At 67.2% G+C, this 26,633-nt stretch overlaps 1 protein-coding gene across 1 annotated transcript; it reads left to right on the top strand.

Moving 5' to 3' along the window:
• The first annotated feature begins 1,836 nt into the window (after positions 1-1,836).
• On the top strand, positions 1,837-24,704 carry CASTOR2 (cytosolic arginine sensor for mTORC1 subunit 2). Its single transcript, XM_055134725.1, has 9 exons — positions 1,837-2,170; positions 17,953-18,023; positions 18,369-18,562; positions 18,739-18,871; positions 19,013-19,136; positions 19,422-19,532; positions 19,874-19,956; positions 21,383-21,477; positions 21,550-24,704. Exons 1-9 carry the CDS (start codon positions 2,058-2,060, stop codon positions 21,613-21,615), a joined length of 990 nt encoding a protein of 329 aa, XP_054990700.1. The 5' UTR covers positions 1,837-2,057; the 3' UTR covers positions 21,616-24,704.
• The last annotated feature ends 1,929 nt before the right edge of the window (positions 24,705-26,633 follow it).

Raw genomic sequence — 26,633 nt, 5'->3', positions numbered from 1 at the left:
ATGGGGCTGAGTCTGCAAAGGGCGAGCTCGGTCAGGGTCGTCAGTGCCCTTTTATTTTTTATTATTATTATTTTTTTTGCCTTCTGGGTCACACCCGGCGATGCACAGGGGTTACTCCTGGCTCTGCACTCAGGAGTTACCCCTGGCGGTGCTCAGGGACCATATGGGATGCTGGGAATCTAACCTGGGTCGGCCACGTGCAAGGCAAACGCCCTACCCGCTGTGCTATTGCTCCAGCCCCTGTCAGTGCCCTTTTAGAGGCTGACAAAGCCTTTGGTGACGATAAGGGGAGAGGGCCGGAGCGGTGAGAGCATCTGGCCAGCCTCCCATCCCTAGCACGCCAAAGGGTCCCCCGAGCACCAACAGGAGTGATCCCTGATGGCAGAGACAGGGGTGACCCCTGAACATCCGTGGGATGACCCCCAGAAGGGTGCGGGGGGCAGGGTAGGGATGCAGGTCCTCAGTTACTCACACCTCTTGGGTTGGAAATGTGGACTCCTAACTGGCCCCTACCTGACAGAGGGGCAAAAGCAGGGTTTGCAGCCTGCCCTCCCGCGTAGAGCTGACCCATCACGGGCCCAAGCCACTCTTTTTGTGTGGGTGTTTTGTTTGGGGGTTACTCACACGTTCATCAGGGGTTCATCAGGAACCCCAATGCTCAGGGGTTCCTCCTGGTTCTGTACTCAGAAATGACTCCTGGCAGTGCTCGGGGGACCATGTGGGACGCCAGAGATCAAGCCCAGGGGATACCTGTGCAAGGCAAGCATCTTGCGCGCTGTCCTATCGCTCTAGTAGCTTGTTTTGTTTGTTTGGGAACCACACCTGGCTTTGCACTCAGGAATCACTCCAGGTGGGCTCCGGGGCACCTATGGGCTGTCAGGAACCCAGTCGGGTACAAGGCAAGTTCCCTACATGCTGGACCACCGGACTGTTGCTCCTGCCCCATCGGTTGCTACTTTAGCCGAGGAAACTGCCAGGAAGGGGGGTAGTGGTGGGATGCCGGGAAAGGGGCAGTGGGACATGGGCCTGGGCAGGCCAGGCAGGGAAGTCCTTGGCTGTGGTTCAGACCTGACCCTAGTCACGCCCTGGCATCCCCATCAACCCTCGGCCGGGGGATGAAGGGCACCTCCACACGGCTCAAATCCCCCTGGGCGCCCTGGGGGTGGCAGTGCCTGCCTTATCTCTTGCCTGTCCTCCCTCACATTTTCCGCTCCAACAAAGCCAAACACGGCGCTGTGGGGGCTTTTCACGCTCCTGTGCCTTGGGACACGCTGTTCCTTCCGCCTGGAAGGCCACTGGCCTGCACCCCACCCCACCCCCCACCAGCCCCCGCCCCCGGGAGCCCCCGCCCCGCCCCCCCAACCCTGCTTCCCCTGAGCTTCCCATTCATCCTTCAACCCCCAGCCTGGAGGTGGCCCATTCTGCGGGACAGTCAGTGTCAGAGCCCAGCTCGGTCCCCAGCCCGGATTCTGTGCGCTGTCATGCCCCGTCGCTCTCCGCTCCCCGAGGCCTCCCCGCAGCGCTGGACTTGATGACTCTCTGGGGGCTGGGGGGGAGGGGGCAGCCCCCCAAACGCCCAAGCGCCAAGCGGCGACACAGCTGGCTGCCTGGCGGAAGGGTGGGGGTCTCATCGCTGAGCTCGGCCTCTCCCGTGGGCTTACCGGGAGGATGGAGAGGGGGGCCGAGTCCGTGCCAATTCCCCGGCCCCGCCGCCCCGCCCCCTGGCCGCCGCAGCTCCCCCCTCCCCGCCCGGACTACAAGTCCCGGCAAGCCTCGCGCGGGCGCGCATGCGCCGCGGGCCGGCGTTTGAGTGGCAAGTTGTTTGTTCCAGCGAGCAGCAGCTGCCGTGCGCGCCGGGCGCCCAGCGCCGCTGCTCCGCCAGCGCTGCCGCCCGCGCCCCTCGCCTTTGTCCGTGCGCCCCCCCCACCCCGCCCGCGTCCCGGGGCCCGGCCGGCGCCCACCTCCCGTCCCGGGGCCGGCGGGGCGCGCAGGGGGCGGGGGCCGCGGCTCGCCCCGCTGCCCATGAGCCGCGGCGGGGCGCGGGGCGCGGGCGGACGATGGAACTCCACATCCTGGAGCACCGGCTGCAAGTTGCCAGCGTCGCCAAGGAGAGCCTCCCGCTCTTCACCTACGGCCTCATCAAGCTCGCCTTCCTGTCGTCCAAGACCAGGTGAGCGCGCCGGGCACAGACAAAGGGGCCGCTGCCCGCCGCCGCGCCGCGCAAAACAACTTGGAGCCCCGGGCAGCGCCCCCGCCCCGCCGCCCCGCCGCCCCGCCGGGCTCGGCTCGGGCTGGGCTGGGGCTGGGGCTGGGGCGGGGGGTCGGGGGCTCTTTCCCTTTCCTTTTTCCCCCTCTCCGTTGGGACCCGGCCGCCCTGCTGTACCGCCGAGAGGGGGGCGGGGGCGGGGGGTCCTCTGGTCCCCGGCGCCCCCCCAACGCCCCCCACCCCGCTCCGCAGGCGCATCCCCGCCGCTGTCGCCCCGCGCCGCGTCCTCGGCTGCCCGAGCCGGCCCGGACCGCGGAAGGGGCCGCGGGGATGGAGCCCGGAATGAATGAACGAACGAATGAATGAATGAAAAACAGGTGTGGGGACGCGGCGGTGGGAAAAACAAACTAACGCGGCCCCCTCCCCCACCCGCTCGCCGAGGCCGGCGCTGGGGTGGGGGGGCGGGGTAGGGAGGGAGGGGGCGCGGGCCGCGGGGCGGGGTGGGGGGGGGACGCGCATCAGACCGGGAGTGGATGCTCAGTCTCCCGGGGCCGGCCCCGGAGAGGGGCGCGGGGGCGGGCCGTGGGTCGGGGTCAAGGTGGGCGCGGGGGGCGGGGGCGCCGGCGGCCGTGCCAGGGGGCGGAGCGGGCACGCTCGCGGCCGTGCCGCGGGGCTGGGCTTGGATACTGCAGGGGGAAAAACAGAGTGGAAGGCCTGGGAGGCTTTTTTAAAAGAAAAAAACACCCAGCAAGTTGGATTTTTTCCCCCTGGGCTTTAAGGGAGTTTAAGCCGGGTTTGGGATTAACGTGGATTTTTTGGGGGGGTAGGGGGTTCTGTATTCCCCCCCCCCCGTGGAGTGTGACTGCGGCCCCAGCTCGCCCGGTAACTTAAATCCCTTGTTTGTCCGCCACCGAGGGGTGAAGTTGGGGTTTTTCGGTGGCTGTCGCGTGCCGAATGAATGGATCGCGCCAGCAGGTCAAGGTTACGGCGAGCGCGCCCGCCCCCAGCCCCCTCCCGGCCCGCGCCGCCCCCCGGGCACCGAGCGCCCGCCCCGCCGCCTCCCTGCCCGTGAAAGTTCTAGCCTGGAAATCGCACTTTGATGTGGCTCCGGCCATTGTTTGCCAGCCCGAGCCGGTGGTGGCCAGAGGGCATCTGATGGGCTCCCTCCCTCTCCCTGCCTGCCGCCCAGTAGGGTCCCCGGGGCTCCGCTGGCCGCTCTGCTCTCGGCCTGCCCAGCCCCGCTGCTTTGATGGCAAAGGTAATTATTAAACAGGTCATTTGAAAACAAAAGCCTGCGCTGAGGAGGTTCTGGAGCTCCTCCCCCCCCTCCTGAGCCCCCCACCCATGACACCCTCTCCAGCACCCCCCCCCCGCCCCCCTCCTAGCTGCCCTCTGCCTCCCACACCCTGGAGGAAACCGCCTGTTTTTCCAGCCCCGGGCCTCGGGCAGCCCCCCTGGCTGGCTCCCATTCAAACGGGGACGGGGACGTTGACGGTGATGACTCAGGCTGCGGCTGTGCGGGGCTGGGTGCTGCCAGGAGGGGGCCTGGGGGGCTTCTTAGAAAAGCAGCAGCGAGCCAGCGGCTCCGGGCCACCCCTGCCAGCCCTGTGTGTGCGTGCACGTGCCCGCACAGGCCTGGGACTTGGCCACCTAGGGGGCCCCCACCCCCACGGTCCTGGTCCAGGTTAGAGACCTCGTTAGTGAGCCGGACCCTGTGGGGAGCTCCTGCTGGCCCTTGACCTCAGAGGGCCCTGCTCCTCCTCCTCCTCCTCCTCCTCCTCCTCCGCCTCCACCCGCCGCCCAGGTGACCAGTCCAGTCTTCAGATGACTCAGGGGTCAAGGGTCACCATGCCTCAAGGGTCGTATTCCACATGGGCGGCTGGACACAGGCGCTGGCCGTGGGTGCGGCCAGGCAGGGCCCTTTGCCCTCCGTGGCTGAGCCTGGCCCTCCCCTTGGGGAAAACTACCTACCTGTGCGTGGTTTGAATGGTCGCGGGGAGCGGGGAGCTCTGGGGGTGCCCAGCACCCAAGCGGCATGTCAGGGCCCTTTAAGGACTGTCCCCCCCCAACTGCCCATCAGTGTCCCTCGACACAACTGGGGGGGTTCGGGGGTCCTGTCGAGCTGCCTGGGCCATCCCTCACCTAGAGCAGTCCCGGCTCTGTCCCTGGCTGGGACCTCGGGTGCCTCAGTTCCCCACCCCTACTTCAAGGTCTCGAGAAACAGGGGCCGGGAGGGCCCAGCCCTGTTTGGCTCCTCAGCCCTTGGCACCCCGTAGCACCCCCGAGCACCTCCCGGAGTAATCCTGAATGTTTGCACCAGGAGTCGGCGCCAAGTCCCGGAATATCGAGAGAGAGCACCCTGAGACATTTCCTGCCCCCCCCACCCTGAGCTCTTAGCCCGTCTTCCCCCTCCCCACTTTCTGGACTGCAGGCCGGGACCCGCTCGGAGTAGGGGTGCCGCAGGACCCGTGATCTCCAGCTAGCTTTCCTGCCCTCTGTGCAGCTCAGAGCCCGGTGAGGAGAGGAAGAGGCGATGAGAACAGAGAGGAGTCTGGGAAGGGGGTCCTGGGCGTAGTAGGGAGAGCTGGGGGCCTGATTTGAGAGGTGTGAGGGGGGAGGCTTCCTGTAGGAGGTGACCTTAGCTTTTCAGGCTTTAAAACAGGAGTTACAGGGCAGGGAGGGGGGTTGGTGTGACTCGGGGGTCGGGGCACGTGGCTTATGTGTGCAAGGACCCTAGTTTTGATGTCTGGTGTCACATGGATCCCTGCCACCTCCGGGACACCCCAGGTCACCCCATCACCAGGCCCAAGCAGTGGTACAGTATGGGCCTGAGCCCTGTGGTGCTGTCCGCTTAGCCCAGTACCACTATGGGCGGCCCGGGCCCCTGAGCACTGTTTGGGAAGTGTCCCCCCAAATAAAGTAGGAATTAACTGGGTGGAAGGGGTCCCAATCCTTCTGTGTGTGTGTGTGCGTGCATCTGTGTGTCTTTGCATCTTGTCTGTGTGTGCATGTGGTATGTGTGTGTGTATATGTGTGTGCATGCGTGTCTGCATGTGTGGCACAGCCGTGTACATCAGGTGTTACACTGCTCTACAGAGAAGCTCTGGGACACCCAAGAGGTGCCCACTCCAGGGTGTGGGACAGCTGGACCCAGAGCTGCTGTCTCCTGCCCAGCCCGAAGGGTCAGCGGAACAGGACAACCCCCCCACCCCCCGGCCCGCTGGATGCCTCCATTGCCGCTGCCCGGATGTCGGCCGTCCAGGGCTGACTGTTCCTGCCTGACGCCCAGCTCGGGACTCCTGGCCCGGCCCCCGCCTCTCCGACTCCATCTCGGACGTCTGCCCCTGTTCTCCAGCCTCCAAGTGCAGAACTTTGTCTCTTGGAACTTTCCGGGCCGCTCGCCCCATCCCCGCCACGCCCCCAGAGATAATCAGGGCCGCTGCTCCGCTCTCCCGTCCGCAGCTGAGCAGGGAGCCCGGCCGGCAGGCTCAAGGTCACGGCAGGGCTGGGGCCGGAACCCAGGCCACCCGGCCCCGTGCTCACTCGCCGCCTGGTCGACACCAGTGCCTGCCTGTCCACTGCCACCGGCGCGGGCACGGTGACCCAGATTCCAGCCCGGCCTCGGCAGCAGCGTCCCTGGAGAGGCGCCAGGCCTCTGTCCCGGCCCCGGGCAGCGTGGGGGCGCCTCTGGCCAGGGGAAGGCGCAGAGCACACATTTATCTCCAGGGTGAGCCCCCCCAAAATCACACTCAAGGCGCCCACTGATGCCCCCGCACCCCGGCGTCCAGTGGCCTGGCTAAAGGCCATCTGCAACTGGGCCCTCTCCCGCCTGGCCCTGAGCCCCAGAGCATTCCTAGCACCCACACTTCTCCCACCAGCCCCTTGGTCTCCGTCTGAAGGGGTCCGCCTGCCTGCCCACTTCGTCCACCTGCCTGCTCTTGTGCATTCTGTGCTGGCCTCCCCTCCTCCAGGAAGGCCTCCCTGAGTGTAAGGCTGAGGGGCTCAGTTAGTCCCCAGGTGAGCCCTGGCTCGGAGGACATGGGGAGGGAGCGACCGACGTTGCCTTGAGCTCCAATCACGAGGCCTAAGCAGTACCAAGTTTGGGCTCAGTGTGGGGAATCCTCCTTCCTTAGAGGCTCGCTGATGATGTCAGCCGGGAGCCGGGCCTCCTGGTGCCTCCTTGGCACCAGAGCGTAGCCCCCAGGATGCGAAGGTGCAGGGGTGAGGGGGGAAGGACCCCCCGCCAGGCTGCACCAGAGTCTGGGACACACCCCCCTTCCCTCCCCTCCCCGAGCAAATCACAGGGACAGGCCACCACCAATCACTGGCCCAGGGAATGAGACCATCATGGGCCAATCAGAATGCACCGATGTAAATGGGCCAATCAGAACTCACCAATGCAACTGGGCCAATCAGAGCTCGCCGAGGCAGCTGCCTTTCCCCCCACCACATACACACACACTCACTGTGGGTGCTCGCAGCCACCGGGAGGCTCGGGTCCCCAAGGCTGCAGGCTAGCACCAGGCAGAGGGTGCCCCGGGCACGCAGAGGGAAGTCTGGATGCCACATCTCGTGTATGCAGCGTGCTTGCCCCCTCCTCTGTCGGCCGGAATCTGCGGGCTGAGCCAGGAGGGTCTCGGCGACCCCGGAAAGCAAGGCTGGGAGCAGCAGAACACCAGCACCGAGCTTGGCCAGGCTTCAGACGAGGTCACCGAGGGACACACGCAGCCAGTCCCGCTGAGCGCACGCGTGGAGGTCCCGTTCCAGGAGGCACCTTGCGAGGTGTGACAGGAGTGTGGGCACAGGGCCACGCGGTCGGCGAAGAGTGGGTCCAGGCGGCAGGTGGCAGGAAGTGACAGCACTTGGCCAGCTGCCCGCCGGTGGAACCCGGCGGCACCTCTGTCCCAGAGAGCACTCTTCACAGTGGCCCCCAGACACCCACAGGGTCGCATCCCAGCCTGCACTCCACACCCCTGCACACACACGCGCGCGCACACACACGCACCCATCTTGCCAGCAGGCAGTCCTGAACACTGAAGGTTCGAGACATTTGTTGAGTCTTCGCTGAATTCCAAAGAGCAGCGGCCAGCGGCCACCGTTGGGTGATACTTCAAGGAGAGACGGGTCAGCAGGGCGTTGCCCCCCGCACCCCACCACGGAATCGGCTCCAGCTCCTTGGGTCTCCCCGGACGGTCGTGATTCTGGGGAGCCTGGACCCCGTCCTGGTCCTCTAGGAAGCAGGCTGAGGACAGCCCTCCTTGAGAGCTAACGGAAGGACCAGCCCAAAAAAAGTTCTGGGATCCCAGAGCCAGAAGCACGTAAGGCTACCTGGAGGAGGCGGCACCACGTGGGATGGGAAGACCAGCGGTGCTGGGATGAAGGGAGGAGACAGCCCGGCAGAGAACAGATAGGAAGGGGTGCAGGAGGAGGGGGCCAGGGGTGGGGTCCAGGGCCCATTTTCACTCCCACCCCAGGCAGCCATATCTCCGCCGCCCGCCCAGCTCCTGAGCCCCCGGATCTCGGCCAGACCCGCACCCCAGTCCTGGGGCACCCCCGCCTGTGCTTGCCTGTAGCCGGGGCCCGGGGCATCCTGGCACAGGCTCCACCCCTCGCGGCCTCGCTTATGCCCACAGGCGAGAAGCAGAATGTTTCCACTCCGTGGGTGGAGAGTCACAGTTTCCGCCCACTGACTTTTGGGGTGACACGACAAGTAACTGTGTGACCTGTTCCCAAGTGGGGACACTGAGGGGATGGCCCAGAGCACTACAGCGAATGGCCAGTGACGTCGGCCTCTGGCTGTCCTAGTCATCCTGTGAGGTCCCTAATGATCGCCACCTCCAGGAAGCCCCCCCCGAGCCCACCTGAAGGGCCTCCTGGGCTCTTCGTGCTATGAGGTGTGGCTTAGGGTGGGGGTTCACTCCGGGTGTGTGTCCAGGGGTCAGACCTACATGGTGGCACTGATCACCCCTGTAGAGAGGTGACTGGTGTCTCTGGCTGGGGGCGCCCTCGGACACGGAAACCCCCTGAGGTCCCAGGCTGCACCTTGGCTGAGCAGACAGTTCCACGGGCCTCGCCCACGGCGGTTCAGCCGGCGCTTCAGGGAAACCCCCCTGTGCCCATCCCCCTGTCTGCCTTTGGAGCCCTCACGGTGCTCAAGGACAGGGAACGTTCTGATGAACGTGGGTGACTGCAGGATGAGCAGAGGACCGCCCTGCCCCTGCTGACCGGGTGGCATCATTCTGCCCAGGCCGTGCCCCTGGCATCATCTGTGTGAGGCTGTGCCAGGCCCCCTCCACCCCGGACCTCTGTGGAACACTCGGGGTCAGATCTGCCGGCCCAGGTCGTTCTCCGTAGCCTGGAGGCTGAGAATGGCCTGGTGGGAGAGGCCAGAGGAGGGGACAGCGCCTGGCCGGGAGGTGCCCTTCAAGCATCTCCAGAACCAGCCGGGGGGCGCTGGAGCCATAGCACAGTGGGGAGGGCGTTTGCCTTGCACGGGGCCGACCCGGGTTCAAATCCCAGCATCTCATATGGTCCTCTGAGCACCGCCAGGAGTAATTCCTGAGTGCAGAAACAGGAGTGACCCCTGTGCATCGCCGGGTGTGACCCCCCCCCAAAAAAAAAAAAAGCCGGGTTCCAGACCTGGGGCGGGCGCAGGGTTGTGTTGACGAAGGACAGCTGTAGAAGGTTGTGGACCTGGGTTCCCGGCACTGTGAGCCCTTCGGCGCACAGGGAGATCTGGAATCTTCCTCACGAGGGACAGCTCGTGGCCTGTCCTCCGCTGAGAGCACCAAGGCGCTGCACTGGCCCCCGGTCACAGGGGCAGCAAGCAGAGGGGAGAGGAGGGTTTGTGACGGCCACAAACCGGAGGCTTCCTCATTTCCCAGAGCCAGGACAGGACCCACCCCAGCCCTGGGGCCCCACCCCCACCTGCCGGACAGTCCTGCCCAGCTCGCCCGTGTTCCCGCTGGGTGCCCTTCGTGGCCCCGCTGAGCCCTTCTGGTCTGGACACCGTCTATAGACCGGTCTGTGCATTGACGGAGAGTCGGGGGGTTTTCCCCACTGGGGAGCCCCGCCCTCAGCTCGGTGCTGGGGGTCCACGCCTGGCACTGGGGCTCAGATCATGGGCCCCCCGCCCTCGAGCTGCCCCCTGGACCATTTTCACACTTTGTGATCCATTTGTAATCACTGGCGTGAAGGGACGCACGTCTTTGTTCTAAGCAGCTGTATGTTCTGGTGGGCCTCCAGGCTCCATCCAGAGGTGCTGGGAGGTGCCCTTGGAGCATGCGGACCCCCAAATCCAGGGCCTCTGTGTATACAGCCTGGGCCCAGCAGCCCGGTCCCATGAAGCGTCCCTAGCCAGCATCACCACGTGCCCCAAACGCGGGGCAGCTTTGCCTGGACACTGACCAGCTGTGAGGCCAGGGGCAAGGTTGGAGCCAGGGTCACACCGTGGTCATGGCTGGGTCCCGAGCCTGCAGGATTGGGGGGGACCCGCAGACGTGTGTGCACGCGTGTGTGAGTGCACCTGTGTGTGTGTGTGTGCGTGCATGTGTTTGCACGTGCATATCTGTGGGTGGCGATGGGCACACCTGGCCAGGGGCCTGGCCTGGTGCCTCCTTCCCCTCCTATGATGATCCGGGTGCCCCGGGGTCCCTGGGACGGCGGGCGACTGGCCTGGGTTAAGGGCCCAGGAAGCTTCCGGGCAAACAGCGGGCGTAGGGTGGGGGAGTGATTTCCGCTCTCGGGCCTCTGGGCTCGCCTGGACTTGCTTCCACCGTGGGGGTCCCCCGCAGGGACCCTGGCGGTGTGGGGAGCAGCGGCCGGGGACGTTCTCAGACTTCAGCCTTCTTTTCTCTGTGGCCTGGAAGTCAGCAGCCGTGCCCCAGCCTGGGGACTGAGCAGACAGCTGCCAGGGGGCAGGGCTCACCCGAGCACTGGGGGGTCTGTGGCCTGGAGGTCAGGGTCCGGGCCAGCTCCCCCACCCCCAGCCCTTCTGGGCCCCAGCGGGACCGTCTCGGGCTCAGAGCCGGGCCGGGGGAGGCACTCATCAGCCCCCCAGCCTGGGCTCATTGTCATTTCTCTCCTGTGGGGGTCGGGCATAGAACCCGGGACATTGCCCGCATCTGCCGCCCAGCGACTCCGGGGCCCGCGCAGGCGGTCAGGAGCTCAGTGGACTCGGTTTCCTCTTGAAAACGGGGTTAAGCGAGCGCCTCTCGGGGAGGGAGGTTGCCCCGGGACAGTTGCACGAGGGAAGCCGCTGTCTGACACTGCACCCCAGCCCTGGGGGGCAAGGGGGCGGCAGGCGCCCTGAGCTGGGGTGACCCTGAGCTGGGGTGAGCCCCCCGGGTCGGTTCTTCAGCCCCGTGGTGGCCGCCCCCCCTCCCAGGCCGCCCGCCCACCCCTCACCCTGCATCCCCATGCAGCCGTGAGCCACGGGGTCTCTCTCCTGCCCTCGGCCTGTGTCCGTTCGGTTTAGCTTGAGTCTGGGGGCCCGGGGAGGGGTGTCGGTCCCGGCACCCCCGAGTGTGACCCCCCTACACCCCTGCTGGGAGTCGCCCCTGAGCCCTGCCGGCTTCAGCTGCCCCGAAACCAAAGAAGAAGTAAATCACAGCGTGTGCTGGGGGACCACCACGCCCCGGAGAGACCCCCGGGGTCAGAGCAAGCAGCTGAGTCCGGCGACCTGGCGGTTTCCCCCACAGGTCGCTGGCTCTGAGAGGAACTCAGTTTCCCCTCTCTGGTGTCCGTGCCCCATGCTGACCACCCCACCCCCACCCCCGGCTCTGCAACGTGGCACATCCCACAGGGCGAGGTGGCACTGCCTGCCCTGGCCTGGGGCCTGGGGGGCAGGGGGTGGGTCCGGTGTAACCACACAGGCCACGGCGAGAGCCAGAGTGGAGCCCCTGGAGAGGTCTTGAGACGCAGCATCAGCCGTCTCAGGCCCCTGTGACACCTGTGTCCCCGCTGTCTCTGACCGGGCTGGGGTGGAGGGTCCCCCAGGGCGGGGCACAACGGCGCCCTCTGGTGGGTGGGAGCCGGGAGCCCCTCAGGGCTAGGGCACGCCCCCAGGACCATGTGCCTGCTGCGCCCAGCACCCCAGAACTTGTGTCCCCGCGTCTCACCCCAGCACCACGCACACTGACTGACTCAACAGAGGGATCTTGGGATGGGGGTGTCGGGAAGGGACTTGGGGAAGGCGGAACAGCATGTGCAGGACCGAGGGGACACAGGAGCCAGTCGCTCCGTCCACACTCCATCGGGGTGGGGGGGAGCGGAGGCAGCTCAGGGGGGACGGGCGCCGACGGTCACTGAGCACCAGTCCTGGTGGGGACAGGCATGTGGGGACCCACCTTTGTTTTTCCTTCCTCTGGTTTTGGGGTCGTGCCTGGCAGTGCTGGGCGCAGGGGAGGGACCCAGGACCCCTGTGCAGAGCCTGCCCTCACCCGCGTCCCCTGTTTGGGCAGGGGAGTGCCCTGGCTGCATCCCCCAGGTGAAGCTGCCGCCAGCAGAGCCCCCCACCCCGTTCTCCATCTGCCTCTCCTGGGGGCACTGACCCAAGCTGGGCTCACCCTCACAACCTCATGGGACCCCAAGCACCACCCCCCCCAACCCCCGCCTGCGGTGGCCCCCAGACCTCAGGCCCCCCACGTGCTTGTGACCCCCACTCCGAGGCCTCTCTGGCCTCACCCCGCCCCGCAGAGCCGCGGCTGCGGCCGCCCCGGAGGTGAGGGGTGCCAGGCTCAGGAAAGCACGCAGAGCTGTGAGTGGGCACCGCCGGCCCCTCTGACCCTCCGGGCCTCCCTGCCAAGGCGCCTCAGCCCTGAGGTCACCAGCGCCTGTGTGGGCAGAGAGGGCCTTGGCAGACAGGCCTGGGCACCCTGAGGCTCAGCCCCCCTCCCCCTCCCCCGCCCGCTGGGCCGCCACCGTCTGACTCCACAGACCCGACCTGCCATCTTGGCAGCAGCCCCCGGACGGAGCATTTTAATAAAAAATGAAACCTTGACCCACCCACCCACCGCGGAAGCCCTCGGCTCGTGCCCCGGCAGGAACCTCCCGCCACTGCCCAAGGGTTCGAAGAGGCCCGGGGGCAGGCCCGGGGCCACTGGCGGTCATTGGTGATTTTTTTTCTGTTTGGGGGCCACACCCGGTGACACTCAGGGCCGACTCCTGGTTGGGGGGGGAACCCTCTGGGGTGCCGGGGATGGAACCTGGGTTGGCCGCGTGCAGGGCCAGCGCCCCCCTCCCCCCCATCTGAACTCCCCAGTGGTCCAGGCTGGGATGTCTCAGTGCTGACTCGGCCCTGCGCCCCCGCACTGCTGGCCTGGGGAGCAGGGAGTTCCGGGGCTCGGCCCCGTGAGCCCCCAGGACCTGGCGAGCCCCGAGCGGCTGGAGTTCAGTTACTTCCGGGGCCTGGAACGGAGCCCCAAGGGGAAGGGCCTGGACAGCACCCAGGTTCCTCTGGAGAGCAGCCCACCCACCCCCGCCATGGCCAGGCTGTTCCCAGGTCGGAGTGGGGGCGCCCCCCCCAAGTGCCTGTGTCTATTTGTCCCTCCCCCACCCACTCCCCCACACCACCCCACCCCCGCCCTTCCTGAGAGGCCCCTGCCTCTGTCCCCTGCCCCCTCTGCCCTGCCCCCGCTCTCGGGTCCTACTGACGGGGCTGTGACAGGAGGTTTGGGTCCCCAGGGAGCCCTTCCCCGTCTTCTGCGGGTGCCCGATCCTCCCGCAGGACCCTTGCTGCTGGGACTTTCCGGGGGCTCAGCGGTTGAGGCCGAGTCCTGGGGGACATCAGGAGAAGCCCCCCATCCCCCCACCCCCACCCCCCGCCCGGCTGCTCAGACACTGTGCAAACGCTCCCAGGGCACAACCCCCAGGTCAGCTGCTGCCGGGGACCCGAGAGAGCCTGGGCTGGGCATTCTGCGGCCCCTCACCCCACAGAGGAGACAGACGAGGCTGTGACCAGGCCCCTGGGCACTCGGGACAGCCTGGGGCGCAGCGGGACTGTTGGTCAGCGGGGAACTCGGGCTGGAAAGTTCTAGAACATGCACCCAGACCACAGGTGACTATTAAATTCCGACTCGGGCTGGAGCGAGAGCACAGCGGGGAGGGCGTTTGCCTTGCATGCGGTTGACCTGGGTTCGATTCCCAGCATCCCATATGGTCCCCTGAGCACCGCCAGGAGTAATTCCTGAGTGTAGAGCCAGGAGTAACCCCTGTGCATCGCCAGGTGTGACCCAAAAAGAAATAAATAAATTCAGACTCCTCGAAGTCACGTTGGCCACGGGCGCCTCATTGCAAAGGTCTCAGGGGCCTCGGTGGCTCGAGCCCCCCACTGGGCCCTGGGGTGTAGACTCTCATGCTGGACCTTCCTGCACCCTGCGGTGTAGACGCCTCACCTGGGCACAGGAGAGAGCCGGCCAGGTTCATTTGGCCCTGGCTCGCTCCCTTCAGACCCCACCGACCCCCGTCTCTCCTTTTGGGGTCCCGTTACCCCCGCCGCCCCTGATGGCAGGGACATCGTGCCCGGGGTCCCCCGCTCCTCGTCGGGGCGGAGATGAGAGTCCCAGCAGGAGTAGGGCTGGCGCTGCTCTGTCCGTGCCTGTCCGTGCCTGTGTCCGTGCCCGCTGAGAGCTGCCGGGCGCCCGTGGCCCACCTGGGTTCTGAGGGGTTTGCCTGCCGGGCACCTCTCTCCCCTCTGACCCTCGTGGGAGGCAGCGCCCGCCCCTCCAAGCACCAGGCCCATGAGTGGCCGTGCACTGACACCCCTTGGCCGCCTGCCAGGTGAATGAGTGCCCGTCAGTTCCCAGGCACCCGGGAACCTGGGGGTGCCGGAACAGGAGGACGGGGGGGGGGGGGCCCGTCAGTGGGACACTAGCCCCCGGCCTCGGGCAGGCTCAGAATCCAGACCTCCTGGGGATACTGAAAGCGCCCGCTCACCGGGGGCCCCCGTGACGTGGTCAGTCAGAAGGCAGCTGTTCCCTGCACCCCGCACACCCCACGTGGGCCGGGCCCCCGTGCTCAGCATGTCCACGTCCTGCCCATTGGTCTGGTTCCCGAGTTGGAAGCTGGGGAGCAGGTACTGGACAGGGTCATCCGGGGGCCGCCCCCATGGCGCAGCCCCTCCCCCGGCCCCGGGGGAGCCTTGCTGTCCGCAGCTGGTGGCCAGCAGGGGCCCGTGTGAGGCCTCGCTCTGGGCCCGCCAGAGCCCCGGAGTAAACAGATCAGGTTTCCGGCACGGCTGGCCAGGGTGCCGGGGCCACAGCGGCCACAGGAGCGGAGAAGGCTGCTGGTGACGCCGCCTGGCAGGGTGCGGGGGGGAGGGGTCAGCTGCGGGCTGCTGTGCACGTCCCCACACCCGCTTGCATCCTCAGTTTCCCCGAGAGGGTGCAGAGATCAGACCGAGCCAGTGTGGACAGCCCCAGCATGGCCTGACCCGCAGACCCCAGGGTGGTGCTGACGGCAGCCGGGGTAGGCCGGGCCCTTTGGGCGCCCGCGTAGGCAGTGTGGCTGCTGTCCTGGGTGCAAGTGGGGAGGGAGGTGCGAGTGGCAGGAGGTCAGCCGGGGGCCCGGCCTGGACAGGACAGAACAGGACAGAGGAGGCGGCGCTCAGGTGACCCGCAGCCTGGGCCGGCCTGGTCTCCCGGCGACAGGACAACAGCGGGCCAGCCCAGCCCCGGGCCCCACGCCAGTCAGTGTTTTCGGGACAAGCTCTAAAGGGACTGTGGCTTCCGGCTCCGCTGGCGGGTCAGGGCTGGGGCCAGGAGAACACCAGGGGCTGTGGGTGTGGGGGGGACATCGTGTCCGCTGCTGCATTCTTAGACTGGTGGTGATGGTTTGTGTGTGTGACTGCAGAAGGGAGGGGTTTGTGTCTGCAGGTGTGTGTGTGTCTGTGTGTGTGACTGCAGAAGGGAGGTGTTTGTGTTTGTAGGTGTGTGATGGGTCTGCAGTTGTGTGTGTGTGTGTGTGTGTGTGTATGCAGACTGCCCACTCAGGACTGCAGCAGTGAGGTATCTGTCAGGTGTGTAATGGGTGTGCAGGTGTGTGGGGTGTGTGTGTGTGTGTGTGATTGCAGGTATGTGTGTGCAGAATGCCCACTCGGGACTGCAGCAGTGAGGTATCTGTGTCAGGTGTGTAGTGGGTGTCCAGGTGTGTGTGTGTGTGTGTGTGTGTGTGTGACTACAGTGAGGTATCTGTGTCTGCAGGTGTAGTGTGTGTGTGTGTGTGTGTGTGTGTGTGTGTGTGTGTGCAGACTTCCCACTCAGGACTGCAGAAGTGAAGTATCTGTGTCTGCGGGTGTATAGAGTGTGTGTGTATGTGTGTGACTGCAGTGAGGTATCTGTGTCTGCAGGTGTATTGTGTGTGTGTGTGCGCGCGTGCATGCATACTTCACACTTGGACTGCAGGAGTGAGGTATCTGCAGGTGTATAGTCTGTATGTGTGTGTGTGACTACAGTGAGATATCTGTGTCTGCAGGTGTGTTGTGTGTGTGTGTGTGTGTGTGTGTGTGTCTGCAGGCATGTGTGTGCTGACTGGGTACAGGCCGCCACAGGGGGGCCTCCTCCTGCAGAGGCCTGGAGCCGGGGGGGCTCCTCACCCTCCTCACCCCTGGGTCTGTCTCCATGGCTGGACAAGGGCCGAGTGGGGGCCGCTTTCCTCCGGGGGTCCCTGGACCCACCTCCGCTTCCCCCCTAGCCCCCGCTCCTGTGTGAGGGAGGGCGGGGCTCCAGCCCTCAGCGGGCACCTGAGGTTGAGAAGTCGGGCGGGTGCAGAGGCTCCACCCGCCAGTGCACACAGGCTGGCGGCCCGAGGCCGTGCCCTCCCAGGCCCCCAGCTGCCGTCAAGGAAGGCGTGTCTCGGGGGCTGGAGCAATAGCACAGCAGGGAGGGCATTTGCCTTGCACGCGGCCAACCCGGGTTCGATTCCCAGCATCCCATAGGGCCCCCTGAGCACCGCCAGGAGTGATTCCTGAGTGCAGAGCCAGGAGTAACCCCTGAGCATCGCCGGGTGTGACCCCCCCCCAAAAAAAAAAAAAAAAAAGAGAAGCGTGTCCCATTCGGGGGCTGGGGGAGGTTGAGAAACCCGGGACTGGAGAGAAGAGGCCGCAGGGGCGCTGCCAGCCTTACCCCTCCCTCAGCTTCAAAGCCAGAGAGGCCCCCACCCCCATGCCCAGCATCTGTGGGGAGGGGTCTGGTCTGGGCATGACCCATGAAGCAGCATGGGGAGGGGGTCACAGGGCGGGAGCTCCTGCTGTGTATGGGAAGCCCCCAGACACCCCCGGACAGCCCTGCCCACCAGCACCACCACCGGTGGGTCTGTAACAGGTGGTGAAAGGTGCCCAGGCCTGTCCCGTGCGGTTGCTCAGGTCGTGCACTGCCCAGCCCTGCGGCGGCGGTGTCATGGGGACTGTGAGATGAATGCCTGAGGGTGGTGCTGAGGCTCGCGCCCAGCCGGCAGCACTGCCCAGGACCTCCCCTCCTGGACGGGGCACGGGCTCTGACCTGCCTGAGGGGGCCGGGAGGGAGGGGGTTGGCACTCCCTGGGCCCAGGAGACAGTGCTCTTGCCGGAGTCCAGGCCCTGGCACTCGTCCCAGGCATCAGCCAGGTGGCTCTGGTGGCCCTCAGCCTGCAGCACCACGTGCCCAGGCTGCAGTCACCCCTGGCGCCCCGTGAGCACTGTTGGAGACTCACAGGAAAGGAGCAGACTCCCCCCGGGCCTGGAGGGCCGCGGCCAGCCAGGGGCCGTGGGCGCAGAGCCTCAGCCGCGAGGGTGCCGGACACAGCAGGACACGCATCAGCTGGCAGGCCCAGGGGCCACGGGGCCACCAGGCGGGGTGGCGCGCCGGGAAAACGATCCGGGATATTACTGGAGCATAGACTCCCATGGGTCCCTCGGGGTCACCATCTGCTGCTGTCTCAGGACTGCGGGCCCCGAGCTGGGACCTGGGGCCAGGAGAGCTGAAGGCCTCGCCCAGCTCCTGCTGACTGGGCCACCACCAGAGCCACAGTACTGAGAGCCTCATTGCCCCACACCCTCCCTGCCCCCCCAGCCCCCGGCGACCCCCAGCCCACCCCGACCCTGTGCCTGGCACCTCTTTCAGGCTGTTCTAGTCTGGTTTCCATCGCTTGGCGAGAGGCACCCGTGACTGCTCCCCTCTGTCCCAGCTGCGGGACGTGGGCGAGGCGCCTCCAGTTTGGGGGGACACTGAGGGCCTCTGCGGCCTTGTGTGTTTCTCTGGAGGAAGTGCTCCTGAGGACCCAGGCGGAGGCTCCATGGCAGCGGCTCGAGGCGCTGGCCCCGCGCTGCCCAGATGCCCTCCGGGGTCCCTGCACCGGGCAGTTGTTACCCCTGGGCCTCGCTGGAGGGGTCAGGGGCCAGGGGGCCGGGGGCAGCCACTACACCCCATCCATGGGCTGTGGACTGGAGGGGGTGGGGGCACGGAAGGTGGCGGCCAGCCCAGGCTCTATGGAACCCCCCAAAGGCAGCCCTGGCAGCAGTGGGGTCTCTGGGGGTCTCGTCCCCCCGAAATGTCCCTGCCAGCCCACTCGTCTGAGCGAGCTGCAAGCCGATGGCGGAGGGGCCGGGGGGGCGAGGGGACAGCCAAGACCCCACAGCAGGGCCCTGGGGACAGGCACAGCCGGAGTGCAGACCAGAGGGCCTCAGAGACCCTGAAGGCCGGGGGTCAGCGTGGAGTGACGCGTGTCCCCCGCTGGGACTCACTCCATGTCCGTCTGTCTGTCTGTCCACGCAGGTGCAAGTTCTTCAGTCTGACGGAGACCCCGGAGGATTACACCATCATCGTGGATGAGGAGGGTTTCCTGGGTGAGGCCCCCGTGCAGCCCCAGGCCCTCCCAGGACAGTACACGCCCCTCCCAGGACACGCCCCTCCCAGGGCAGGACACGCCCCTCCCAGGACACGCCCCTCGCCGCTGCCCACCGTCCGCAATCCCCGCCTGTCTCCCTGCTCCTTCGCCGAGCCCTCGGCGTCCCCGCCCTAGACCGCAGGGCTTTGGCTGGAGGCCACCCCCCCAGAGCAGCCCCCAGTGGTGGCGTCACTCTCCAGGCTTGCGGCTGGGGGGTGGGGGCGTGTCTGGGCTCACAGGGGTCCCCGCGCCGCAGCCCCCTCACTTGGGGCCCAGCAGTCACGGGCTGCCCTGGGTCCCCCAGAATTGCCGTCCTCCGAGCACCTGAGCGTGGCCGACGCCACCTGGCTGGCTCTCAACGTGGTGTCCGGCGGCGGCGGCTTCTCCGGCTCCCAGCCCATCGGCGTCACCAAGATTGCCAAGTCGGTCATCGCGCCACTGGCCGACCAGAACATCTCGGTGTTCATGCTGTCCACGTACCAGACGGACTTCATCCTGGTGAGCCCTGTGCCACTGGGCATGCGACTCCCTGAGCACTGCGGGGGGGGAGGGGGGGTAGCCCAAAACCCAGGGAAGGGCACGGGTGCTGGCCTGGGGCGTGCGCCCCTCCCTGAGGGGCCCCCTGGGTGGAGCTGGTCTGGCCGGGGACGATCCCAGCGTGACCGTCGCGCCAGGTGCGTGAGCGGGACCTGCCCCTGGTCACCCACACGCTGTCGTCCGAGTTCACCATCCTGCGGGTGCTGAACGGCGAGACGGTGGCGGCCGAGAACCTGGGCATCACCAACGGCTTCGTCAAGCCCAAGCTGGGTGAGTCGGGCGCGGGGGTGTCTGTGCCCGGAGCCCCCACCCAGCCCTGCCTGAGCACTGAGAGGACACGGGGGTGGAGGGGGTGGCACGGGGTGGGGGACACGCAGCCCCGCCCCTCAGTGCCCACGTCCATCCCCGCAGTCCAGAGGCCCGTCATTCACCCGCTGTCCAGCCCGAGCAACCGCTTCTGCGTCACCAGCCTGGACCCCGACACGCTGCCCTCCGTGGCCACACTGCTCATGGACGTCATGTTCTACTCCAACGGGTAGGCTGTGCCCGTCTGCAGGAGGAGGGCCCCGCCCTCCCTTGGGAGTCCAGCCCGAGGGCAGCTGCCCCTCCCCGCCCTCATGTCTGGACCGCAGGCTCCGTGACCGGCCCTAGGACCAGGGCCCGGCGGGGCCACCCTGCTGCCCCACGCTGACGTGTGGGGGCCGCCCCGTGACTGCCAGCGGGGGGGGCACGGGGGGCGGGGGAGGGCCTTCCCACTGCAGCCCTCGGCCAGGCCGGGTGGGGGCCCGGGTACAAGCCTCAGCCGCTCCCCCGCCCCCAGAGTGAAGGACCCCCTGAGCTCCAGCGACGACTGCGGCCACATCCCCTTCTTCTCCTTCTCGCTCATCGAGGGCTACATCTCCCTGGTCATGGACGTGCAGACCCAGCAGAGGTGAGGACGCCAGGGGCCGGGGGCAGGGTGGGGGGGTGCACAGGGCAGGTGAGGGGGCGGGGCGAGCGCTGGCACAGCCAAGGGGGCAGGTGGGAGGTGCTGACGGGCTTGTCGCCCTGCTCTGTCCCCCACAAACCCCTCCCCCCCGCCCAGCCCCGCCTCGAGCTGGCCCCACCTGCTGGCGACCGGCATGTCTGCGGGTGCCGGGGGCTCTGAGACCACCGGGGCCTCCGGGTTCCTGCGTTCTGCACCCCTCCCCGGAAGTGGGGCGCAGGGTCCGGCCCCGAGGACCCTGAGGGTGGGGGAGCTGGTCCCGGAGACGCCCGTCTGCTCTCTCCAAGGTTCCCCAGCAACCTGCTCTTCACCAGCGCGTCCGGAGAGCTCTGGAAGATGGTGCGGATCGGGGGGCAGCCCCTGGGCTTCGGTGAGCACTCCCCTCCCAGTGCTCGGCTCGTCCAGCACCCCTCGGCGGGGGCCCTGTGGGGTGGGACAGGGGGCCAGGCGGGGGCTCAGGGCTGACTACAGCTTTGCAAACAGGAGCCCCAAGTTTTACCCTCTCACTGCAGGGACCCCCAGCCCTGAGCCAGGACTGCCCCCAAGTACTGAGCCAGGTGTAGCCTCTGAGCACTGATGGGTGTGGCCACCCCTAGAGGGGAAACTGAGACCTCAGAACCCGGGGTCCCCCCTGCTCCCAGTTCCAGAACTAGTGAGCAGCACGTGTGTGACAGTGCCCGTTGGAATCAGGGACAGTTCGGGGCCAGAGCCATGCCACTGAGCGGGGCCCGGCCTCGATCCCCAGCACCACACAGGGTCCCCCGAGTCCTTTCCGGAGTGACCCCCAGAGGCAGCTCAGTCTGGGAAGGGAGCAGCCCCAGGCGGGCACGGAGGCTGTTCAGTCAGGACCAGGGGCAGGGGAAACGCACACCCCTGGGCTGCTGGTGGCGGCAGGCATGGGAAGAGTCCAGGAGAAGATTCTAGAAGATTCCAGAGCAGTCGGTTCTACATGTTTTTTGGGGGATCCGCACCTGCGAGTGCCCAGGGCCGACCCCTGCTCGGGCCCGGCCCGTCTGCTGTGCTGAGGGAGGAAACGGGGTTCACCTGCCCAGTTTCCCTCCGGGGGCGTAGCTGTGTCCACCACACGGCGGCCAGCACCGGGACCGGGGCGGGGACTCGGGACAGTGGCAGGAATCGGAGCGGTGACTTGCGGTTTGGGGGCCTGGGGCTGCACAGCCCGTCAGCCTGAGGGCCACGGCCGGGGCAGGGGGCAGGATGGCCAGTGCTTTGGCCACGGCCGGGGCAGGGGGCAGGATGGCCAGTGCTTTGGCCACGGCCGGGGCAGGGGGCAGGATGGCCAGTGCTCGGGCCACGGCAGGGGTTTGTCTGTCCCAACACCAGGCGCCCTTCACCAAGAAAAAGGGTTTTTGGGGCTGGAGCAATAACACAGAGGGTAGGGTGTTTGCCTTGCACGCAGCCGACCCGGGTTCGAATCCCAGCATCCCATATGGTCCCCTGAGCACCGCCAGGAGTGATTCCTGAGTGCAGAGCCAGGGGTAACCCCTGTGCATCGCCAGGTGTGACCCAAAAAGCAAAAAAAAAAAAAAGGGTTCTGAGGCGGGCCTGGGGCCCAGGGGAGAAGAGGGGTCACAGGGTCAGCGGACAGAGAGGGGGGTGCCTGGTGAGGGAGGGTCACCGCCCCGTGGGGCCCACAGCCTCCCAGCCCTGGGAGAACTCTGCAGGAGGAAAGCCGACTGGGGCCCGCCGTGGCCCAGACGCGGACCGAGGGTCAGGCCCGGGCGGCTCCGGGGGGCGGGGCTGCTGGCGGGGTCCCGGTGACAGGCTGGTCCCCACAGATGAGTGTGGCATCGTGGCCCAGATCTCCGAGCCGCTGGCCGCAGCCGACATCCCCGCCTACTACATCAGCACCTTCAAGTTCGACCACGCGCTGGTGAGTGGGGTGCGGGCGGGGCCGTGGGGCGGGGTCCCCCGGGGCTTACCGTGCGCGCCCGCCCCCACCCAGGTGCCTGAGGAGAACATCCACGGGGTCATCAGCGCCCTGAAGGTCAGCCAAGCGGAGAAGCGCTAGGCCGGAGGGGGGCCTGGCCCCCGGCCGCCCGAGGCCCCTGCGAGGCCCCTGCAGTATTTCTCAGCGGACTGGAAAAGGGGTCGGGGCCCCTGAAGAAGGAGGGTCCTCTGAGAGACGCCCCCGCACCCCCACCAGGCCCAGGACCCCGCCATGGCTGCCCTATGCCCTCCTGCCTCCCAGGAGCCCCCCTCACGCAGAGCCCCCGGCACCCCCCACCCCTTGGTCCCGGAACACGGGGGCCAGGGCCACAGCTCTCGGGGCAGGAGGCTGGGGTGGGGAACCGAGGCCCCCAGCGCCTCGGGGCTGCACCCCAACTCCCAGCAGGACGGCCAGGGGGGGCTCCCAGGACCCCCGCCAGCCTGCCCCTGCTGTCCTGGCCCCGCTCTCCCCTGCGCCACCCCCTCTTCCCCACTGAGAACAGGCCAGCACGGGGCCCCCAGCACCCGGCCCTCTGGGACCCCGGGGCTCCGAGGGCGTGAGTGGGCGGGCAGCTCAGCCGAGCCTTAATCAAGACGGCCCCTTCCCGTGCTGCTGTCACGTGTGTCTGTGTCCGGCCTGTGTCCGGCCGCGGTGGGCAACGTCTGTCTGGGGGGTGTGGCAGGGTCCAGGGGCAGCCTCCAGCAGTTTGGCCTCGGGAAGTGTCCTGGCGCTTCCAGGTAGAAGGTCGCGTGTGTCAAGTTGGGGTCCTCCAGGCAGCCCTGAGCCGGCTGGCCAGGGGCCCCCTCGGGCAGGGGGTGGTGGAGGCGGGACGTTGGCTGGGCTGAGGGTTTGCGGGCCCCTCAGCTCTGACCCCCTTCCAGGGAGGGGAGCTGCAGGAGGGGGGGTCGTTTGGGCACTCAGCACCCCACCCTGGGGAAGGCGGCTTTCTCCGTTGCCCCCCCGACACCCCTTTCTAAGTTGATTCATTTTGCACAAAACAACCAAAACGTGTACATTGTTTGCTGGTTCCAAAACGGGTGGGGCCGGGGACGCTCGAAGCCCCCGACCCCTTCCTGTCCTTGGAAGGCCTTGGTTTGGGTGGGGTGGGGGGCGCCTTGCCTCTCGGAACTCTCCCGAGCCCACCTCCCTCCCGCCCCCACCCCCTGCCCTGTGACCCCGGCACCGGCTGCGTGGCCCCTGGCCCCCAGGACGTCCTTTGTACACATATAAATACCTGTGTTCTATGTGGATATGGGCATAGACTGTACATAGCATCTATACTGAGCAATATATATGTTAATATATACTGTATGCGCGCGCTTGGGGCGTGCAGGAGACCAGGGCCCCCCCCCCCGCCCGCCCCCACTGGGCCCTGCACGCTGGGGTGGTTCCTTCTCAATTCAAGTATATCTGCAATACGATGATGGACTGACGGACGCGTGGGGCCGGCCCCAACCCACAAAACCAGCAGCCCGGCCGGAGCCCAGGGCAGGTCAGCAGTGTCGTCATCCCCCGTCCCCACCCCCCGTGCCCCCCCCCCCCGCCTTCCCAGCCTCCCTCAGAAGCTGCGTCCAGTGGCCCTTGTCTGCACCCGCATTCAATGGCTGAGGCCCCTCAACACTGGCTATTCTGATCTTGGGTCCAGAAGAAGAAAGAGTGGGGGTGAGCAGAAGGCCCTGGACGCCCCCTCGCGCCCACCGCATTCTGTAAGCCCCCCTCCTCCGGCTGTCTCCATGGCCACGTCCCACCGGCACACCAAGACTCGGGGTCTTGCACCCCGGGCTGCCTCTGGGCCTACCCCCGAGAGAGGTCCAGGGCGGGGAGAGAGAAGCGTCCTCCGTCACTGGCGTGGTCCCTGCCGCCTCAGGGGTGGCTAGCCGGAGGGGGCTGCCCCAGCTGACTGGGGGTGCCAGGCCCCAGCCCCGTTTGGGGGGATGCTGGTCAGCCTGGCGTATGCCCCGGTGTGGCTGGAGGGGGCTCTGTCCCCCAGCGACTGCCCGGTGAGGACCAGACCCCGAGTGCCGAGCCCCGGGTCCACCCCAGACCACTCTCCCTTGGCCCCCGGCCCTGAGCCAGGACAGGCAGTGCCAGCTCCGTCCCCCGGGGGTGCTGCCCACCTCACTGCCTTCAGCCCAGGGCGCGAGTCCGAGACGGGAGGGCGTGCAGAGCGCCCCGATGGGGGGAGCCCCGCCTCCCCTCAAGCCACCAGCATTCTCCCCTCCTGCCCCCCCGCCCCCCCCCCGCCCGCCCCGTGGGTCGGGAGTGAGCAGCCCGAGTGGAGCCCCGCCACGCAGTCCCGGCACGGTGGCGGCAGCAGGGGGAGCCCGCCCCAGCCGGGGCCACCATGTGCCTGACGAGGGGCCTGCCCGGCACCCCCCTCACCAGACTTCCGGCCGACTTGGGACCCCTTGCTGGTCCTCTGGGTCCAGGGACCCCCTGGGGGACAGACGGAGGGACTCTGGGTGCTGTTTGGGGAGTAAGCGGGGGCCTGGGGGTGTGGCGGCAACACCCCCCAGGTGTGTCCCGCCGAGGGCCAGGGCCCATGGTCGGGGGTGTCCCAGGCAGCTCTGAAGGACGCGACCCAGGGGGGCCGTGTCGCATGTGACCCCCAGCACAGCCTCTGCTCTGGGCCAATGTCACAGGGTTTGGGGGAGGGCACAGGTGCAATGGACATTCGGGGGTCTGGACACGAGTTCCAAGTCCCCGGTCCTGGGGGCCAGGTGTGGGGTGCGGCCCCTTGTCGGGTGGGCCGCTCAGTCGGTGCAGTGTTTGTGGGGCACGAGGCGGGCGGAGGGGAAGATCAGACCAGATTCAGTTCCCGAGAGCCCCAGTGCTTAGTCCTGTCTGCTGCCTCAGTTTACCAGAGAAGGTCCAGGAGTGGCCCCCAGCCAGCCATGGGGTGTCTGGCAACCAAATCCCAATCCGCCCCCCCCCCTTGCTCTCTGCCAAAATCATTTCCGTTATCCTGAGGTGGGGGTGCGTGGCGGGGCGCAGTGGGGCAGGGCCCGGCGTGGGGAGACGTGGGCGGCCCCGCACCGGTCCTGTGTCCTGGCTGGACGGACACACCCTTGAGATCCATGTACTGTACGTTGGAGAGAACCCCCCATCGCCCCCCCAAAGACAGTATATTTTGTACTTTGTAAAGTGTTCATTAAAGTGGAGGAGACGCAGCGCCTGGCCTGTCTGTTTGCACGGGGGGTCCCTGCTCTCGCCATCTCCACACCCTGACGGGGGTCAGAGGGCACAGCCAAGCTCAGAGCCCCACACCCCAAATCAGGGCAGATGGCGTCCAGGGGGGTGGGGCGGGGGCGGGGGCTGCCCTGGGATGTTGTGGTTCAGACTGCTGGTCGGAGCCCGAGATGGGGGCATAACGCCTTGATCCCAGGATAAGCCCCAGGCTGGTGGGAGCTGCCACCGCCCAGCTGGGACCTGAGGAGGCCACAGAGACCCCCAGACAGGGGCCAGGGGAGCTCAGGGTTGCAGCTGCCTTGCACACGGCCAGCACTGTGGGTGGTCCTGGTGCCCGAATCAGCACCCGGGGGGGCCCGGAGAAAACGCCAGCTCAGCCGCAGACTGGTGGGCAGGGGAGAGACGACAGCAGTGGGGCACGTGCTGGCACACAGCAGACCCGGGTTCGATTTCGCGGCACCCCACGTCCCACACCCGGCCAGGAGTAAAGCCCTGACCAGCACCGCTGGGTAATTCGGAAAGAAAATCCAACAGATGAGCTGTGGGGCCGGAGCCACAGGATAGTGGGTGCGGGGGGAGGCTCCGGCCTTGCTGTGAGGGGCTGGAGAGATAGCACAGTGGGTAGGGCGTTTGCCTTGCACGCGGCCAACCCGAGCCAGGAGTAACCCCTGTGCATCGCTGGGTGTGACCCAAAAAGAAAAAAAAAAAACTAAAAGCTGTGAGCTTGGCCTCGAGCCCTTTTCCTATGGTCCCCTCCCTCCCTCCCTCATTTATACGCATCTCCCAGTGCCCTTTCCCAACTCAACACGTGCTCAGCAGGCCTGGGGGCCCCGCCACTGGCCCCCAGCTAGCCCCCTTGACGGCTGTTGGCACCCCCTCTCCACCCAGGCCCTGTTTGGGTTTGGGGGCCACACCCAGCGGGGCTCAGGGCAGACTCCCGGCTCTGCACGCAGGGATCACGCCCGGCGGGCGTGGGGGACCCTACAAGGTGCTGGAGGTCGAGCCCAAGTGGGCTACGTGCCCGCTGCTCGCGGCCGTGTCTCGGCTCTGCCCCAGCCCTAGTGTGAAACACCAAGTTCCTTCCGCTCAGACTCGTCTCAGCTCTGGGCTCTGTCTGCAGCTCACGGGGCCAAGTCATGTCATGGTGCCCCTGGGGACCGGACAGACAGACAGACAGACAGACAGATGGCCCGGAGCAGCTGCCCTGCCTCACACTGTCCCCGAGGCCTGTCCTCTAGACACCCCTACCGTGCAGCGCGCCGGATGGTGCTTTGGGCTTGGTTGGGCCGGGAGGTCTCAGGAGCTGAGGACCCCCTGGGGGTGGTTTTCCATGCACTCCCCGGGCTGGGCCAGCAGGAAGCCCCGGCCACCCTGCGCACACTCCCTGCCCCCACCCTGAGCACGAGGGAACCAGCCGGGACCCCTCAGCGGGCAGCGCCTCGGACTGGAGACACGTGCAGGGTGGGCGCTCAAGACGGGGGCGAGGGTGCCGTGGGCTAGGGCACGCGCCTGGCCGCCAGGTTGGGCCGGGATGGTTCTTGGATTCTGCCACCACGGGGTCCCCCAGGCACAGCTGGCCGCTGAGCCGGGATCACCGCTCAAGGCCGGGGCGCTGCCATTCCCTGCCCGCCAGGGCACGCACAGGGCGGACACTCGGCTCCCACGCGTGTTTCCAGTGGGGAGGGCACTCGCCTTGCACGTGCCAAATCTGGGCTCGGTCCCTGGCGCCCCATCGAGTCCCCCAGCCCCATCAGGGGGGACCCCTGAGCCTTGGCAGGTGTGGTCCAAACCAGAACCAGAATTGAGAGAACAGGAGCACCCTGGGGAGGGACGAACCCGGCTGCTTCGGGAACATTCACCGTTTCAGGCCACCGCGTCCTCTGCCCTGTAACAAGCCAGGGGAGCCGGTC

Source organism: Sorex araneus, chromosome 4 (assembly GCF_027595985.1).
Source record: "Sorex araneus isolate mSorAra2 chromosome 4, mSorAra2.pri, whole genome shotgun sequence".
NCBI classification, from domain to species: domain Eukaryota; kingdom Metazoa; phylum Chordata; class Mammalia; order Eulipotyphla; family Soricidae; genus Sorex; species Sorex araneus.
The sequence above is the reverse complement of the archived record's forward strand: the minus strand, read 5'-3'. Positions and strand labels throughout refer to the sequence as shown.

Bases quoted from the DNA above. Each gene is read 5' to 3' on its own strand.
- CASTOR2 (XM_055134725.1), top strand. From the start codon at position 2,058: ATGGAACTCCACATCCTGGAGCACCGGCTGCAAGTTGCCAGCGTCGCC. The intron at 19,533-19,873 runs GTGAGGACGCCA...GCTCTCTCCAAG, and splicing joins GACGTGCAGACCCAGCAGAG to GTTCCCCAGCAACCTGCTCT. The intron at 19,957-21,382 runs GTGAGCACTCCC...TGGTCCCCACAG, and splicing joins GGGGCAGCCCCTGGGCTTCG to ATGAGTGTGGCATCGTGGCC.